Genomic DNA, 19,902 nt, shown 5'->3' with positions numbered 1-19,902 from the left:
GATTATATATATAGAGAGATATAGATAGATAGATATATAGATATAGAATATATCTGCTTTAATAAAACCCCTGTGTGCGTCCATGTGTGTGTGTCTTCTGGTGAAGTGCGCATGCGCAGGGCACTCTTTAATAAAGGACATCATTACTGGGGAGAGTGCTGATTGAGTAGTCGCGGCCACGCACATAAAATCCATTGCTGGGGAGACACCACACATACAATAATCAGCTGCACGCCAGCACAGATTAAAATACTTACTGGGGAACTGCACAGTACTTGCTGGAGAGATGCCACAGACACGATTATCAGCTGCACGCCACACATTACATCAGTTGCTGGGGAGACTCTGCTGATTGCCCACTGTTGTGACATAAAATTAAACGCATATTACTGACATCAAAGCCAGTATTACTGTCAGAGAAAATTACAGGCATTTTACGGAAATACAAACCAGTATTACTGCAAGAGAAAATTAAAGGCACACAATACAGTGATGCAGAGAAACAGAATGAGGTCAAGGTCCCTTGCCATTTAATATAGACTGTTCCTACTAATGTTTATGCACTACTGTTCTAGCGCCCGTTATTGTAACGGGCTTAATGTCTAGTAGTATATAATTTGGCTGATGCATATATCCATAGTGTCCTACTAGAACAGAACATGGTGCATATGTTTACATGCATTGTTTTCAATTGGAGCACAGGCAGGTTAAGTGACATAGATGTAAAATAAGAATTCCCCTATTCTCTGTACTACCGCTAATCCTACTAAAGGGAACTGGCAACCATGTGTGGTTTAATGTCTATAGGGCCCTGTGAAGGACAGTTGTTTTGTCCAGGCCTGAATCCTGCTTGCGTTTGATTCTACCAGAATAGACTCTAGAGCCTCCAAAACCCCATTTTGGAAATAGTGGTTTCAGTAAATAAATGATCATAATCTTTAATCTACAGGAAATTGGATGAAGCTCTCATATAGCTTATGTTTATTTTTAAGTTGATACTTTTTTTTTATTCTGTTCACTCACTTTGTTGAATACAATATTCACATACTGTAAATTTTTGTTTAAATGTTCTTCACATATTTGTGCTATGTAGCATACTTTCTCAGGCAAGTAGTACAAATTAACTTTATTAATTTTACTTAGGTTTTTTAAGTTTTTACCTTGGGAAATCTGTATAGTTGAGAGGGATCTTATAGTTTTCAGTCTAGTTGAATATAAAAATTAACTTTATTAAAATATTAAGTTAATTTAAAATATATTAATAAGGGCTCCTGATCCTCAACCAGTACAATTTAAAGATACAGTATTTAAAATCACTGGAACTAAAAATTCTAAATTCCGTAGACCTTCAGAGCTAAATCATTCAGCAGTGTAAAATCATACATAGTTGTGCATATTCATAGTTATAGATTTTGCAATGTTATATTCATTTTTTTTAATCTCTAGATTATATCATGTTGAATCTTAAACAGTTCTTACATGTATTACATAATTTCTGCCACACAACAGAGGACTGGTTCCAAGTGCTCATTGAGCTCAGTAGTAACAGCAATTTTTATAAACAAGACAGCCTCTGATTATAATACTTTAGAAGACTTTAAGCTAACATTTGCATGAGCCGGTACATGCTAATGTGCGTCTCTCCAGTTGGATGCAGACAAATATATTGGAATAAACTGAATAAATATTTGCCCTAATGGCACATTATATGGTCAAGAAACATACCCTTTATGCCCCAAAACTGCAATTAAGTTCCTTAAAACAGACAAATATTGGCAATGAAAAAACTGTGTTAATTAGTTTGCATTTGGTGACTGTAAAAAAAAAAAAAAAAAAAAAAAATTTGTTTTTGGGTACAACTAAAGTAAGTTGCTATCTGTACACTGCACTCCTGTTTCTTTGCACTTGTGAATGTGAGCTCAAATTTGTTTAATCTCACAAATTAAAGCCATTAGAGAAAACCTTATTGTAGACACACAAAGAGCTGGGAATTGTCATTCAAACAAATGCAAATAAAATAAAGGCATAATGCTGAGCGGTCCTCCAACTTGCAGGGAAATCATGGGGGTTGGTGGCAGGATTAGTACTCCGGCCACCGTAAAAAACACTTCACAAAGCTCCGAGACTACAGAAAGGACTCCTTTTTGCTCTGCGCGGGAGTAACTCTGCTGCAGCCACCCATAGGAAGGCTGCTCGCATCATGAAGGGAATGGGGGAAAGCCCTCGGGTTTCCCATCCCAGGAAGAGTCGAAACCATTGGAGAGCCAAAAGGGTCCGTTCTGTTGGGGATTGGAACTGGTGTGGTGCTGAGGTGTCACCCGCTGCACGGCAGCACTCTGGTCCCAATTTGAGGCGGCCCATACGGGTGGGCACATGGAACGTCTTGTCTCTCCGGCAAGATGATCATCTTCCTCTGCGGTCGGAGGAGCTGCGTAAACTCTGCATTTCAGTGGCGGCACTCTCTGAGGTGCGCAAACCGGGGACTGGCCAGATCTCTGTAGGTGGATACACCTTTTATTGGTCTGGTCGGTCTGATGGCTGTCATACACAGGGAGTAGCTGTTGCTGTAGCGGATTGGCTTCTTCTAATGGTGTCCGATGTCACTGCTTTCAACGAGCGTATTATGGGACTCAAATTACGGCACTCTCTGGGTGCCTTGTCTGTTGTCTCAGTGTATGCTCCGACCGCGGTGAGTGATGTCTCAGCGAGGGAGACATTTTATTTGCAGCTTCGCTCGGTGTTTGATGGGTGCCCACGGGGTGACACTCCTCTGGTCATGGGCGACTTTAGTGCAGCCACTGGCACTGACAGGGCTGGCTACGAGGATTGTCTCGGTCCCCATCGGTCTGGTGACTGTGGTGAAAGTGGCTCCATGTTCCTTGACTTTGCAAAAGGTCAGGGGCTGCGAATCGCTGGATCCTGAACCGCATTGTTGGACTTGGTACTCCAATACTGGTGGTGCGGTGAAGGAGATCAATCACATCCTTGTGGGCAGACGCTGGAGGCTCTTGCAAAATTGCAGGGTCTACAGAAGTGCCCAGTTTGTGAATTCTGACCATAGACTTGTTGTTGCTACTCTTAGGATCCAGCTTAGGTCCAGTAGGTTACCACCTGCTAGGAAAATGAGCCTGGAGCTAGGAAAATGAGCCTGGACTTGGCCAGACTCCAAGACCAGGCTGTTTCTAATGAGTTTGCACGCAGTTTGTGTGAGGAACGTTCAGATTTGGGTACGACTGCTGATCCTAATGTGATGTGGGAGACCTTCCGTGACAAGACCCTGAAGGTTGCTGAGGGTTGTGTTGGTGTTGCTGGTGTTCCCAGAAGGAGGTGTTTCATCTTGCAGGGCACCCTGGATATCATCGAGAGGAGTCACAGCGCACGGCTCAATGGCAACTCTGGTCTGTACCGGGAACTGAGAGGGATGGCTGCAAGGGCTCTTGGGGCAGATAAAGAGACGTTTGTTAGAGGAATCTGTGAGCAAGTGACACACCATCTGTGGTCTAGCGACCCACGTCCTGCTTACAGAGGAATCGAAGCATTACGCACATCTGAATCTGTTCCTCGGAGAGTTGCAGTCAGGGAAGCTGATGGAACGGTCCTTACAGATGACACTGCAGTTGTGACCCGCTGGGCTGGCTACTTTGAGCAGTTGTTCAAAGCTGATCCTTCAGCTAGGACGTTGGATATCTCTGGGTCCACAGTTCTTGAGGCTGATCCTCCAATTAGCTGTGAACCACCCAATCTCACTGAGATTGCACAGGTTGTGAACCAGCTGGGGGGGAGAAAGGCTGCAGGGATCTGTGGTATCCGGGGTGAACTTCTCCAGGCTTGGTGGTAAGGCTGTCCTCCTGGCATTGCAAGCAATCTTTGCTTCCATTTGGGAGACTGGCATCATCCCAACTGACTGGAAAACGGGACTTGTCGTCCCTATCTGGAAAGGGAAGGGTGATCGCCTGGATTGCATCAACTACAGGGGGATAACACTGCTCTCTGTGCTGGGTAAGGTCCTTGCTAGGGTCATCCTCAATAGGATCCGTGATCACTTGCTCACCTACCAGCGACCGGAACAGTCTGGTTTTATGCCTAAGAAGTCTACCATCGACCACATCCTGGCACTGAGGGTTCTCATGGAGCGCAAACACGAATATCGGCAGTGTTTCTTTGCAGCCTTTGTCAATTTTCGCAAAGTGTTCGACTCATTTGATCGAGCTGCCCTGTGGGACATTCTGAGGGTTCGTGGGATCCCTCCGAGGTTGGTGGATATCATGGCTGGCCTGTACACTGGTACTGTGAGTGCTGTGTAGAGTGGATGCAGGACCTCTGTGTTTTCCCAGTTGATTCTGGGGTTCATCAGGGGTGTGTTCTTGCTCCTATTCTGTTCAGTGCTTGTGTGGACTGGGTGTTGGGCAAGGTCATGGGATGCAGCAGCTATGGAGCAACTTTGTTGGTAAAGAAAAATTCACGGATCTTGACTTTGCTGATGATGCTGTGATCTTTGCAGAGTCAATGGAGGCTCTGATAGGGGCGCTCGAGAGACTGAGCGAGAAGTCAGAGTGTCTGGACTTGTGAGTGTCCTGGATAAAAACCAAAGATCCAGGCCTTTAATGACCACTTGGGCACAGCCATCAGCATTGTGTCTGTTTGCGGAGAGAGTGTTGACCTTGTTGAAAGGTTTACTTACCTTGGCAATGACATTCATGTCTCTGGTGACTCTTCCTGTGAAGTCAGTAGACGGATTGGAAGAGCATGGAGGGTCATGAGGTCGCTGGAAAGGGGTGTGTGGTGCTCCCGATATCTATGCAAAATAATGAAGGTCCAAGTCTTTAGAGTCCTGGTGCTTCCTGTCTTACTATATGGTTGTGAGACATGGATGCTATCCAGTGACCTGAGACGAAGACTGGACTCCTTTGGTACTGTGTCTCTCCGGAAAATCCTTGGGTACTGTTGGTTTGACTTTGTGTCGAATGAGCGGTTGCTCATGGAGTCCCGAATGAGGCACATTACCTGCATTGTGAGGGAGCATCAGTTACGGCACTACAGCCATGTGGTGCGTTTCCCTGAGGGTGATCCAGCTCATAAGATTCTCATTGTTGGGGACCCAAGTGGCTGGACCAGGCCAAGGGGTTGCCCACGTAACACCTGGCTGCGGCAGATAGAGGGTCATTTCCGGAGGGTGGGACTGGACCGCGTGTCAGCCTGGGGGGTTGCAACCAGGATCCCGAGCTGTTTCGACGTTTAGTGGGTGCGGCAACGCAGTGTACCAATACATGCTCCCCAACTTGACTTGACTTGCTGACAATTAGTAACAACAACGACATTCATTTCTTTAGCACATTTTCATACACAGGATGTATCAAAGTGCTTTACAAGATGTCAAAGTAGTTACAAACAAAGAAAAGGAAGTTAGCTAGTAAGCAAATTAAATAAGAATAATATTAAATAAATAACTTACAAGAACATAATACACACTTACAGTACATAAGACATAAGAAGTACTGTCCTAATATATAAAATTGTTTTTAAGTCTCTAAATTTGACACCAATGATAAGGTCAAACCTTACTTCATATAGCACCTTTAACAGCATACACCCAATGAGAGCTTTGTTGTTTTTTGTCCATAATACATGTACTCCCTTTTAGATATTATTAAAAATTTAATATTTTCATGTATTTAACCAATGTTCAATTATCATAAGGTTTGAAAATGATGAAAATAGTTTTTTTTTTTTTTTTTTTTTTTTTTTTTAATAACCTAGTCAAAAATCTCAGCAGTGCTGTCTTTGAGGTGAAAATGACTTTGGTATAAATTTTCAGATGTGTACGTATAATGTGTATACAGAAAATTAATGCATTAGTACGTGGTGCAGAATCCGTTACCTAGCTGATGATGTATCTCCTTAGTCTAGCAGAAAATCCTACTTATTATAGGATCTGACAATGGAAATTAACATGTTTAACTGTGGAAAGAGATTAAAGTTGATTATATTTTAATGAGTAAAAAGTCTCTGCTGTCATCTCAGGAGCCTATTGACCAAAATATGGAGCAACTCCTGTGATAAAGTAGCCTAGAAACTTTAGTGAAATTCACTTCTAATACTAGCTAGTTTAAATATAGGCCTTTAAACTTTTATTGGTTGTTTCACTGTCTGAAATGTGATCATTCACACGTACCAGTATCCTTAATGCTATAGTTGTACTATTTATGGAAATAAGAAACACAATTCAAATGGACTAGTGCTCCCAAGTTTATTCAGCCCAGCATTATAATGTTTGACTTCTAGATTTCAGATTTTTGCAGTTTTAAATTGAAATAGCCAGGTTTAGAAAAATAAAAGGTGATTGGTTAGTTAATTGTCTGGCTAATACTAATATTAATCTGTCAAGATATAAAATAGGTATCAGTGTGGTATGTACTGTATACTTACAGGCTAACAAATCCAGAGTATGGTGGCCAGATTGTGATGTGAAACCTACAGAAAGACATCATAATTTGGTCTTGGAATTTACTTTCTGCAGTCTTTAAATAGACAAAAAGAAAAATAAGTTACACAAGAAAAGAAAATAGAGAAAACAGTAAATATACAAGAATAGGCTTCCCCAGCTAGATGTGCAACCTTGGAATCCTAAAAATGTATTTAGATAAGGAGAGTTTAACTGTACAGTGCCTAATTTTCTTTCAATTTATTACTTTTTAAATTTTGTTTTTTGTTTTCTTTATTATTTGTACATGTTAAAAAGGTATGTACATTTTTAATAGCCTGTCTTTATGGAAACAGCTAGTTGTATGCATGTTTGTGTGATTTATCTGCCTGTGCCATGGCTGTGTTCCACATCTCAGTAAGGAATTATATTAGTTTAACTATCAATGCAAAAATGGCCCAATGTCAGAGTTTATGTGGCTTTCAATTAACTGGTGTCCTATCCTTTAATCCCTGGCCAATAATACAGACATAGTCTTGGGCTCCATATAGTCTTCTAACAGAAAAGATGGGTGGCTGGATGAATTTTAAAATAGTTTGTGGAGGTGTTGAGCAAGAAATGTTTTTAAATTTTGCAGAAGCTACATGGCTCCTGTAATAAGATTGGTACTATTCCCGCTAAGCCAGGTCTTATGACCTGTGTCTATGGTGAGCTAATCTACTTAAGGTTTTGTTAATATTGGTTTGTAGGCTTTGTTCAAACAGGCTACTGAGTAAATTGTATTTTTAGCTCTGGTCGTAATAGGAAAATGACATGGATCTTATTTACCTAATTGTAGAGTGTTAGTTTTTTTTTACCATGCTCTTCATTTAATCTTCATTGTCATGTTTAGTATTTAAAAATCATACATTTTTTTCTTTGGAGTATTTATTTGATATTTGTTTTCTTCTGTTGCTGAAGTCTTAATCTTTACCAGCTTAGATTGACCATGATTAGCAGGTCAGAGTGACATGGGATTAATAATCCATTAAAAGAAATGTGCTATGTGAGTTGTTTTAGGGCAACACATTTTTTTTTTCTTGTCAAGAATTACTTGTCACATTTTTTTCAGCATTTTATTTAAAAACAAAATAATGTTACGTTGTTTTTTTTTAGTCTATTGTTTTAATATCATTTATCGACTTATGCATGTTTAAACTTTTCTGTGCAGGAACAGAAGTGTCTCTCTTATCAGTAGCCAGATGTGAGAAGGCAGCGACCTCACTAAAGGGTGATAGTTCTCATGCATTTCTGTCCCATTACCCAATCAGAGCATTTCTGTCTTATTCTACACTCAAAGCACCACTATAACAGTGAGTAATCACTGCTTATTATTAATGTAATTTTCCTTCAATATTGTTACACATACTCCTAGCTTCTCCTAGCTTCTTTTGCCAGGTATTTTTCAGCTATCTTGCTGTCTTATCTACTTTTTCTAAAGTCGTTAACAATACCCAACCTGTCTGACCAGTAGACAAATGTACTTTTTCTTTCTTATTTGCCAACATTAAGCTAGTTGCCACAGCCACTGGAGTTGCTGTCATATTTTGTGGGGAAGGTCAGCTGCAAAAGCTGATCATGCCATAAAACAAAACAACTTAGAAAATATTATTGATACAGGCTGGTATCTGCTGTCTGAGTTCCAGCCTGCAATCACAGCATTGTTGCCACCCGCGAACAACCCCTCCATGTGACATTACAGTTAGAAAATGTCCACAAAAACAGGAGAGATATGCCTAATCTTAACCTACCCCAGAGTTAGTAGAGTCAAACCGTTATCACGTCCTTGAGGAGTTGGACGGTGTCTCCGATGATTCTGAGGTGGTAGGCAGGGATGAGGAGCCCCAACGGGCCACCCCAAAACCAGTTCCCAGAAAGAGAGAGGTAGTGATAGTTGGGGAATCAATCATTAGGGTGATTGAAGCGCAGGTGTGCTCCAGAGACAGAGTCTCGCATGGTGTGTTGCCTTCCAGGTGCACAGGTGGGGGACCTCCCTGGAAGGGTGGATAGGCTCTTGGCCAGAGCGGGGGTGGATCCAGTTGTCATTGTCCATGTTGGAACAAATGACATACATAAGGGTAGTCTATCAGTTCTGCAATCCAAATTCAAAGAGTTAGGTGCCAAGCTAAGGAGCAGAACTGACAAGGTAGTCTTCTCTGAAGTTCTACCTGTGCCACGCACCATTCCAGGTAAGATTGAGGAGATTAGAAGGCTTAATGCGTGGCTCAAATCTTGGTGCAGGGTAGAAGGGTATAAGTTTATGGGGCATTGGGACTCCTTTTGGAACAGATGGGACCTGTTTTGCCATGACGGGTTACATGTGAACTGGAGGGGCAACAATGTATTGGGGAGGCGTATGAGTAGGCTAGTCGAGGATTGTTTAAACTAGGGAATGGGGGGGCAGGGAGTTTAGGACAGGCCAGGTTTAGATCTATACATGGATGAACAAACAATGCATAGTAATGTAAATTCTAAGCAAACATTTAAATGTAGAAGGGGTAACACATTCAAAATAGCCTTCCTTAATGCCAGAAGTATTAAAAATAACATAAGTGAGTTGGTGCTGTATGTAGCAGAGCATAATTTTGATATTACACCAATAAAGGAAACCTGGCTATACATTTTTTAGGAAGAATAGACAGAACAGAAAAGGAAGTGGGGTTGCTGTTTATGCCAAACAGAATTTAAAGTCCTCTTCAGTTGAACAATGAGTCCCATCTTAGTGAGGACATGTGGTTTCGCCTGGAAAATATTAGGGAAAGAGGTCTTATTTTAGGAGTGTGTTCTATACCACCCAATTCAGACAGTAATTTCAACACACATCTTTTTATTAATATCAACAAGCCATGTTTACAGGGAGATATTATAGTCATGGGGGACTTAAATTATCCAAATATTAACTGGGATAAACTTACAGATGGAGGAGCACAAGAGCATGTGTTTTTTGAAGCAATCAGTGACTGTTTTTTAATACAGTATGTTAAAGCACCAACACGGGGTGAAGCTCGTCTAGATTTAGTATTTTGTAATAATCAGGACAGAATTGAGAGTGTAGAAGTGATTGAACCACTAGGGTAAAGTGACCATAATATAATGCAATTCTCAGTATTTTGTAAGAGAGGTGAGAACGGTTTTAAGGTGGGCCGGATCTACAAGTTTTTTCATAGGCTCTGGTAATTCTAGTGTTAAACAAAAGAAGATTAAGAAGTGACATGATTGAAATGTTTAAAATTATGAAGGGAATTAGTACAGTGGATCGAGACTGTTATTTTAAAATGAGTTCATCAAGAACATGTGGACACAGTTGGAAACTTGTTAAGGGTAAATTTTGCACAAACTTTAGGAAGTTTTTCTTTACACAAAGACCGATAGACACTTGATATAAGCTACGAAGTAGTGTGGTAGACAGTAAGACTTTAGGGACTTTCAAAATTCAACTTGATGTTTTTTGGAAGAAATAAGTGGAGACTTAATAGGATTGTTTACTAGGTTCATTTATTCCCACCCTTGAAGATTACCACACCCAGATACTCCTACCCAGACAAAGTGTTGAGTGGCGCTCAATTGCTAGTTACTCCGCAGTATTCCACATAGAATTCTCTTCACATGCATACATATAGAAATCCAAGCCAGACATTGTCTTGAGTGATGCCAATTATGCATTATTCTGCATAGGATTCTCTACATAGGGACTTACTATCACCCACACTAACAAACATGCCGATCTCGTTGCAACACATACAGTAAAAGCACAATTCTTGTGGTTATTTGCCAGTTACCAACCAAACAATATTTCACTTTTACTGTGATTTGTTCTAACTATTGAATAGCAACCTCAATAGCCTTGATAAACCCTGTGGGCAAGAAAGCGTCAATCTTTCCAACACACAAAAAGACAAAGAATGCAAAATATACAAGCAATGTGATAGTTATTAAAGTATAACAATACCAAATAGAAGAAAATATAATAGAAAATAAAACAGATAGCAAAGTCTGAATACAAAGTATTCAGTCTTAGAACACCTTACTGAAAATCAGAAATGTCAAGGAGTGGATGTTATCCTCAGTAGCTTTTGATTTAACGATCAGTGTTACTCATAGATTATGTTCTCGGACATCCAGATGAAATGGTCATACGTGTCTTGATCTCTGATGTCGCTTTCTCTGTTGCCCTTCTATCATTGCTGTTTGGTCCGTCAGACACCATTAGAGAATTTAAGGTTATGACTTGCATTGGAGGGGGATAGGAACTCTGAAATACTGTATAGAAAGGAGCAAAATTATTTAAAGCTTTATAATATTAGTAGTAAAGTCAAACTTTTTTTTTTTTTTCCTTTTTTGCTGAAAAAAATTAAATGTTATTTTGTGTAACAGAAACATGTAAATATCAAAATGTAAACAGAAGAACAGCAGAAAAGGTATGTCCAGTGTCCACTACTGTACTGATGCTGATTTTGTACACTTTTTCATGTGACCTGTTTTGAAACCGTCACCAATGCACAGCCCAACGTCTCAAACAGGACTGTAGAAACATATTTCTTTGCACACTTTTCTTATTTTTTTTTCTGGTGCTTGTGCATATGAGGTAGCCTGATCCATACTATCAGCATAGCCCCTTGTGCTCTAGTAGGCTACAATAGCGCAAGGCTTGATGACTTTCATATTTCCCGTGACGCAAACTACAGATGCTGAACTGTGAACAATGCTTAGGAGGCTCACGTTATTCTTGTCTTTGTACTTGATAGCAATCATTTTGCTTTATTGCCATGTGCCTACCTGTACCACAGTGAAACTTCAGGTGACTGAATTCACCAGACATATCACTGTGGTCAATGTGTTATGACCAATTCCCATTGTTATCACTATTTCTTGATTCAACCAATAGTTTTGTTTTACTTTGTTCTAAAACTGGCTTTACAACTTCTTGTTTACACACCATTTTGTTTTGTTTTAGGGCTGCATCCCAACCCTAAATATTGCTGAGTTGCCATAAAATGGCAAAACACATAGAAATATTCAGCATTATGTTACTTTATCTATTAGATGGTAGCAGAATACTTTTTTGAGAGTTATTTGGTCATTACATTGTAATGCTGGTAATTAAATGTCACCCACTGTCTGATTCAGGTTTAACCATAATTACATAGAATTCTGAGTTTGGAGTTATTACCAAGGAGGTTAAAGTCAGCTCTAAACGACATGAGTAACCAGTGTAATGATGCTAAGAATGGTGAGATGTGCTCATATTTTCTTTTTCTGATTAGGATTCTTTCTGCTGCATTTTAAACTAACAGCAACCGATTGATATCTTTATTAGGTAGTCCAGATATGAGTTCAATGTAGTAATCTAGTCAACTAAAAGCAGAAGCGTGAATTAATTTCTCAGAATAATCTGTTGTTATAAGAGGCCTTTCAATGACCCCCAAATTAAAAATAAAAATGCAGGCCTAGTGATATGGGTAATGTGTGATTAACGTTTAGGTCAGAGTCCATGATTGTACCTAAATTTTTTATTCCACTTTGACTTTTAATGTCAAGGGGTCAAGTTTATTTCTAAGACCCTCATTATTTCCATTTTTACCAACAACTAAGATTACAGCTTTTGTTTCTTATTTAGCTTGAGAAAATTACTACTCATACGTTCAAAAATAAAAGTAAGACATTGGACCAGAGAGCCCAGAGTGTCAGGGTCATCAGGTATTATATGTAAGCAAAGCTGCTTGTCATCTGCATAGCTGTGGTAGATCAATATGTGGTAGCCTAATGGGAGCATGTAGTTTGATTGAAGCAACCAATCGTGAGATATGTAGACATAGTCAAGAATTTTAACTGTTATTCAACCAAACTTTAAGATTTTGAAAAATATTAGTTCCAGATTGGGTGTTCCCAAAATTTCAGAAACAGCTGCCCTCCTGGGATTTGGGGATTTTACACTCTATAAAGTTTACATTGAATGGTGCAATAAACAAAAAAAAATATCTCACCGAGTGTCAGCTCTGCTAATGGTAGAGGTTGTAGGACTGCCATATATGTTTTCATTTACTTTTTTCCCCTGTCTTGTGTATTTTGTGACAGCTGTGCTCTCTAAAATGTGGAATCTGCTAATCCGGACTGTGCCAGCACAAAAAAAATGGATAGTGATCTCTTTTGAGCCAGTGGGGCTTCTCTAGCTCCTGGAGGGCAATTAAATCATCTAGTTTAAAGTAGAAAGGGGAAGATAAAATACTGGGAGAGTCCCTATCATTGACATTGAATAAAATAGCCATAGTTCATGGACAGTGTTGTTAAAGGTAATGAGGATTTAGTTTCTGAACAGGAGATTTGTTTTATTGCTCCAAAATGTGATTCCAGGGTTACTGTTTAAAAATTCCAGTGAACTTGTCAAAAAATTGTTACATTTATTAATGGGACACTCGCTATGTGTTAAAATTTCTGTTTGCTAGCGTGTTTAACTTCCAGTAAAAAACATTAACTGTGTTTTTATATATTTATTTTTTAACATTGACGACTTTCTGTGGCAATGTGAGGAAAGTTTGTTCTTTTGTCAATGTTTTTTTGTTAAATGTGTGCTATTCTATATGCTTGTGGATTTAAACTGTTTTATGGGTTAGTTTTTTATACACACTTTTTCTTTTGTTTCTGATTTTCATTACTGACTTATTACCTTGCTTGATTAGTGTTTCTTAGAAGGGTACAACTGTTACTTAGAGTAAGAGGAGCATTAGTTTTGGTTATTAATTAAAGACGACTATAAAAACAATTACACTTTGACCAGTTCACAAGACTTTGCAGGCAAATATCTAGAATAGTTTATTTTACTGAAGAAAGTAAATATTTGCTGGAGATAGTTACTTTATAATTTGTTTTATGTGATAATTCACACACTCAGCACCTAAGCTTTTATATTAATATGCTTTTTTGTCTTTTTTGACAGGAGATCAAAAGAAGAATATGACCAGGAACTGGCTAAAAAAAACTGCTATGGAGAGGAAGCTGGGTCAGCTTCAAACAGTAGCAAAGACAGGATGAGACCGGCTAGTGTCTGTCAGCAGGAAGTCAATCTTAAAAAACAGCTTGATAAAGAGATGCAGCCCATACAAAAGGTAATACTGCCAAGTCTAGTTACAATCTCAGTGTTAATTGCAGCACTGAACAGATTTACATGTAGTTTTGCTATCTGTCATTAAATTAAATATATAATGAATTATTGTCTCTGTAATTCTGAATCTTCCCTTTCACATCCAAGTAACACAGAAAATTTCACTTGCCATTATCAAAAATTGTATACTAAAATCCTATAATTTCTGACCAAGTCTAGTTTGAGTAATAAATCAACAGATTTTTTTGCCCAAACACTAATTTATTGATTTGTGCATGACTAAATGTTGCAAATACCTTTTAATACATTGATCGCTGTAATCTGAAATTTAAGCATTTGACAAAAAATTTACCAAAAAAAAGTCAGTAGGGATCTTTACACCACAAAATTGAGTCTGGATTGAAGTGTAAATGCTGTTAAGGACCAGTCTGATGTCTAATGTGCGTTCATTTGATCTAATCCCAGAATACAATGAAACTATATCCACAATTATGTATCTGAAACAAATCTGTCCTGCATTAAAGAAAAAGTGCTACATATACATACAGTATATCATGCAAGGAATACATTCATATGTACATTTTATTGAAATATCCCTAAATTACTCCCTATGTTGCCCCTAACATACAGTACAGTGATCTTAGTTTTTTTCTTGTAATCATATACGTGACCAGTGTTTATTTTTGTACACTAATTATGCATTATTATTCTTAACTAATTTTAATTTGTTTTTCTGTGCATGTAACTTCTTTGACATCTTGTAAAGCACATTCAGCTACATTGTTGGTAAGAAAATGTGACATAGAATTAAATGCTGTTGTTTTTGCTGTTGTATACATCAATTGCTTCAAATGAAAATGCATATCAGTAGCTTTAAATACTTGAGTATGCTATTATTTTCTAGTCCGCTCCACAAGCAAGACTACAACAGTGGTAAACCATGCATCTTTAGTGAGTCTAGCTCAGCTTGCGTTAGAATGCTGTTTCACAAAAGTCATAGTTGGTTGGTGAGTTCTACAAATGGTTAGTGAGATTTAGCAAGAGTTTGGGAAGAGTGTATTTTCATCTTCTCTGTCCATGAAGTATATGGTTGCACAGTACAGAGCAAGTGTAATGCATATACATTCATCTCGAATTGCCAGTAAGTGAGAGTACAAGAGGCATCTTGCTCTTTCTCACACATCAGTTTAAGAGGTCAAAATTACAGGATGCACATGATTTACTCTTTCCTGTGTCACAATATAATACAGTGTGTAAGGCATTGTGAGTTCATGAGAAGCCCCATAAAAGTAAACATGTGCCATACTAATTTAAATTTTTGCATTAATGTTTTTTTTTTATTCCACTTCCTTTTTTCCTAAAGTTAAATATGAATAAGCGGAGGTTCTAGCATGTTTGTGTGATAGGAAAGGCCAAAAATAGTGTACTTATTAGGGAAGTTTCCAATGGATGTATGAAGACATTGCTTGGTGGCATGGCTAGACAAACATACAGAAACACTTTATTTCTCACTTCCTTACATTCTCTCTCTCTCTCTCTCTCACTTTCTTTTACACTTTCTCCTTTTGAAATGTGACCTGTCTTCTTTCTCCTAGTTTAGCCTTTTCCCCAGCTGATTTTCTGTCTCTAGAACCAGTTATAATTTGATCTGGTGGTGTCAAACCACCTGGTGGTGTCAAACCACCTACTGGGCACAATCTGGCCAAGTCCCAGAACCACTTTATCCCCACTCATGACTTGGGCTCAGAATTCTATATAATTACTGTTAACCACGACTCACATTTGGGATAACTTGTAATGATAATTTTTAAGCTTAAGTATTCTAGTGCCATTCAGTGCCTGAAATAACATCATGCTGCAAAAAACATGACTATTTATATGCGTTTTTCCACTTTACGGTAACTCAACAATATTCATGAGTGGGAGGGGCATCCGTAAAGGCAGTTTTAGGATGAACTGAAACAGAACCATTGCTCAAATTGAGCAACAATGAAGATAATGATGTGAATTGGTCTTCAGATGTTGACACAGATAGTGAAAATGATGCATGATATGTCACTGTACAACCAAATCACCGTGATATAACCTGTAAGTTCAGTTGTGTGAAGCTTCAGCGTGATGCGACAGCAGCTACATGACAAAAAGGCAAAATAATTGCAATCAAGGACAAGCAAGATATTAGCCCCCTTAAGCACTGTTCACAATGCAGCAACTATCCATGTTCATGTCAGAAGAAATGTGGAAGTCAACAAGCCTTGTGCTGTAGTAGCACTCAATAACACAAATGGCGAACTGATCGTGCAGGTCAGGCACTGACATTCTACCCTTTCATGTGCAAGCAACAGAAAAAGTATAGGAGAAGTGCACAAAGAAGCAGACTTATACTATCCCGACTGCAACATCAGGCTATGTGCTGGTGACAGTCTCAAAACGTAGACGGTCTCAAAACGTAGACAAAGGACGTGTACTAAATCAGCATCAGTACAGCAGTGGACACTTGACATACCTTTTCTACTGCATGCATGTTGATATTTTGGTATTTACATGTTTCATTTACACATTCTTGTTGAAAAAAAATTAAGCATTTTTGGTTCATTTTTCCTTCTGTAAACTTAACACTGAAGAGGCTATGGGTCAGAGCTGTCAATACTTTTGCTTGTGGTCCTGTGTGTCTCTGGTTGACCTTAATGGTCTGGGTCTCTGAAGGCATCCTGTCAACATCCTGTTCCTTGCTAGTGGTTTGCTAACTGCTTCAAACTACTCTAGTTCTACATTGTTTCAAGAGTGCAACAAGTAGGCTATCAAAATTTAAAGAATGTTTTTAGAGTTACTTATAAAACAAGCTAAGGAAGCAAGATTAAGGTTCCTGTCATTTTTCCCTTTTGTCCAGATTCTGGTCCTTTTACAATTTTTAGACTTTGCTGAAATATTGGAATTGTCATATGCTAGTGTGCCCATTAGGTACATCTTTTAAAAATTATTTGCGCATGTTTAAGATGTATAGTCAATTGTACCTCTACCATTGTTTTAATACTTTCCACATTTAAACAAAAAAATGTAGAAAGAAGTAAACAGACACTTGAGAGAAAAAGAAACCGTGAAAAAAATGTGGAGTTTTTAAAAATATAAAAGTAACAAATACAGAGTATCTGTGCCTACTGTAGAAGATGAGAAATGACTGGATGAGGTAAACTGATGATTCATGTAATTGCCCTATTTGTGCTCTGGTTACCATGTGCCACAGTCATTCTACTAGGGGGCTCCGCCCCCTGCTCACTTCGCTCGCCAACCCCAGGTGTTGGGTAACCTAAAATGCATTGAGTAGATCTGTGCATATTTGCATTCGTGATTTGGCTCAGGGTGCACTGTTCTAATCTGATGTAATATTTGTCCACATACGCGAAAGCAGTATGGGCCATTGCCAGCCGGTGGCCTGATATTTACCCCGGTAGATGCAAAAGCAAATGAACTATTGTAGGATCTAATGCAGTCCATAAAGTTTTTACTTTCGGGTACATTATTACTTAGAAGCTTCCGTAGATATTCAGGATATTCATCTAAAGGAGGCAGTCTTACCTGACCCTTTTGACAACAACGTGTAAACTCATTAGTTGTATTGCCAGTTGTTTCTTCAGGGAAGTTAAGTGAATGACAATGACAGCAAATGATATTCATTAATCCTAATGAATGTTCATTAATAGTGGACTCATTACAGAATGCGTTGTCAGCTAATTGGCGGAATTGTTTAGCGGCTGTTTGTCGTTCCTTTCTTTGCCGTTTATCTATTGCCTCTGCTGTTTGAGAGGCGCGTTGTAGGCGCCTGCATTCATTAATTGTATTCAGGCAGGCTCGTTTCTGTATGTCCGTTAGTTGAGATGTTTCGTTTTGGAGCCGTGACTCCTTTGGTTGCGTTGTTTGAGAAGCGCGTTGTAGGCGCCTGCGTTCATTGTTTTTATCCAGGCGGGCTCGTTTTTGTAGCCCCGTCAGTCGAGCTCTTTCTTTTTGGAGCCGTGCCTGCTTTGCTTGCGGCATTTCAGACGTGCGTTGTAGGTGCCTGCGTTCATTGATTTTATCCAGGCGGGGTCGTTTTTGTATCTCCGTCAGTTGTGGTCTTTCGTTTTGAACCCGTGCCTGCTTTGCTTCCGCAGTTTCAGATGCTCGTTGTAGGCGTCTATGTACATTGTATTTGTCCATGCGGGCTCGTTTTTGTAGCTCCATTAGTCGAGCTGTTTGGTTTTTGAGCCGAGACAGTTTTGCTTCCGCGGTTTCAGACGTGTGTTGTAGGCGCCTATGTTTATTTTTTTTTATCCATGCGGGCTCGTTTTTGTAGCTCCGTTAGTTGAGCTGGATCGATTTGGAGCCGTGACCGTGACTCCATTAGTTATCCGTTGTCTACCGTTAGTAACATGGATAATTGCACTTACTGTTAATACGGAGCGTTTTCTGTGGTTGTACTGTTAATAATGCATCACTGTAATGTGATTCACATATGCTATATGGTTTGGACGTGTGAGGATGCCGTACGTTTAATACGGAGAGTTCGTTTATTCTTATTACCCGGACCACGCTGTGTAGTGTGGACGTTTAGTTCAGAAGCGCGTTGTAGGCACCTCCGCCTTTCGTACTTTCTTGCGCCTTCCGTACTATCTTTGTGGACCTTTGTGGACTCCGTAGTGTCTTCCATTTGACTCTGGGATGCAGTGCAGAATCCCCTTTTCTGTGTGGCTGTGTCATTAGTCGTTAGCTATGGGAGCGTTGTGGCTTCATGTCTTATTTACGTTAGTTGAGCTCTTTCGTTTTTGAGCCGTGACTCCTTCGTTCGCGGTGGATCAGACTTCGCTTGCGGTTTGAGACGCGCACTGTAGGCACCTGCGCACTATGTCTCCTGGGTCCATCGCCGTGTACCTGCGTCCGTGCCTTCCGGTTTACCATTCTTGGTTAGTAATATGGATATGAATGAAGCTCAGAAACATTGCTGTGTGATAACATTGTGTTATAAGTATAAGTATAAATTTAATTTTACTTACTTTTTCTACAATCTTAATGAACTACTACTATTTCTATTTTTACAATTCACTAATTAAATATTGCCTTTCAGCCCTATGAAGGCATTGAAGTGAAGGCTTCTGTTTATCAGCTTGCATTTTTATTTTTTAAAAGTTATAAAATTCTGAGGCAATGAGTAACATTCTTCTGCAATAAATGCTTAGGAGGAAACTGGAAAACCAAGACAGTGGAATTCTGTAAGCTGCCCAAACAAGATTCAAGATGTAACAAATAGAATTTCTGCGGTAAATTCTTTGACAATTCATTGTATACTTAACACTAGAATTCCTGAAGCCTACGAAATAACTTTTAATCCTGGCCTACCATAAATCCCTTCGCACCTCTCCATCAGCGTCTTTTGTTTTATAAATGCGTCGATCAGCACAAGCAGCAAACAGCCTGCTGCCCCATCCTCCGCCTTGATGGAGCTCAGCTCAGGCAAAAACTTCTCCTAGCTTAAGCCAAGGCTCCTTATGTGTGTAAGGTCCTGGAGTTGTATATAGTAAATAATACAGTATATCGTTATTTGGAATACATGCATTTCATTTGTGTTCCATGTCTACAAAGATCTGGGTAAGTGTAGGATGAAAGGAAATGCGAGCAATGTAAGAAATGCTAAGCACATACCTAAAGCAGAAACTTTTTCCATGTTATACTAATGATGACGAGAAGTGTATGTGTGAAGACTTTAGTCCAAGTAACAAATAAACACATGCACTTTTAATCAAGAATATAACCAAAGAAAATAAAAAAGCATTCGATTTACATGTGTAAACACCCGGTGTAAATGTTGGCTCCTTGTAAAAGTTAGCGCTTATTTTTTTATTATTCAGGTATATTCTCTCAGTGACGTTCACATGGTATAACAAACTTGCCTCTCCCTCTTTGAGTTGATGGCATTTGGTTCCATTCTTTTCACAAGAGCAGCATTGTGGCTGATGCCTGCTCAGAACTGTTTGTTGTACTGGCGATCAAAGATACGATGTCCCATGACCACTATCAGACTGGAAAAAGGCAGGAACGTAGCAACAGACAGCTTCTTCACAGTGCTTTTGCTGGATAATAGACTGCTGCACCGCAACTCTGCTTGGCACCATAAGTAAAATGGGACTTCCACCTGCAGCTAAAGTCACTTCAGTACGGGAGCAATTCGCCACACTAGTGTTTAGATCTGACAGCGCCGTGCTGACTGTGTATGCACCCCAAAAGAAGAAGCCTTTGATTTCAGTCTATAACAGGCAGTGTAAAGTTTAGGCACATACACCATCAGCATCCTGCTACAATAATTTCTCGCAAG

The 19,902-nt window shown here is 39.3% G+C and overlaps 1 protein-coding gene across 2 annotated transcripts in view; it reads left to right on the top strand.

Annotated features, from left to right (window-relative positions):
• The window catches only part of cfap36 (cilia and flagella associated protein 36), a 124,682-nt gene that overhangs the window by 62,108 nt on the left and 42,672 nt on the right, over nucleotides 1-19,902 (top strand). For both annotated transcript variants that reach the window (XM_051919695.1, XM_028820587.2), the window contains exon 6: nucleotides 13,395-13,563. In XM_051919695.1, the coding sequence (XP_051775655.1) occupies nucleotides 13,395-13,563 (169 nt within the window). The remainder of the gene's footprint in view (nucleotides 1-13,394; nucleotides 13,564-19,902) is intronic.

Source organism: Erpetoichthys calabaricus, chromosome 15 (assembly GCF_900747795.2).
Source record: "Erpetoichthys calabaricus chromosome 15, fErpCal1.3, whole genome shotgun sequence".
Taxonomy (NCBI): Eukaryota; Metazoa; Chordata; class Cladistia; order Polypteriformes; family Polypteridae; genus Erpetoichthys; species Erpetoichthys calabaricus.
The sequence above is the reverse complement of the archived record's forward strand: the minus strand, read 5'-3'. Positions and strand labels throughout refer to the sequence as shown.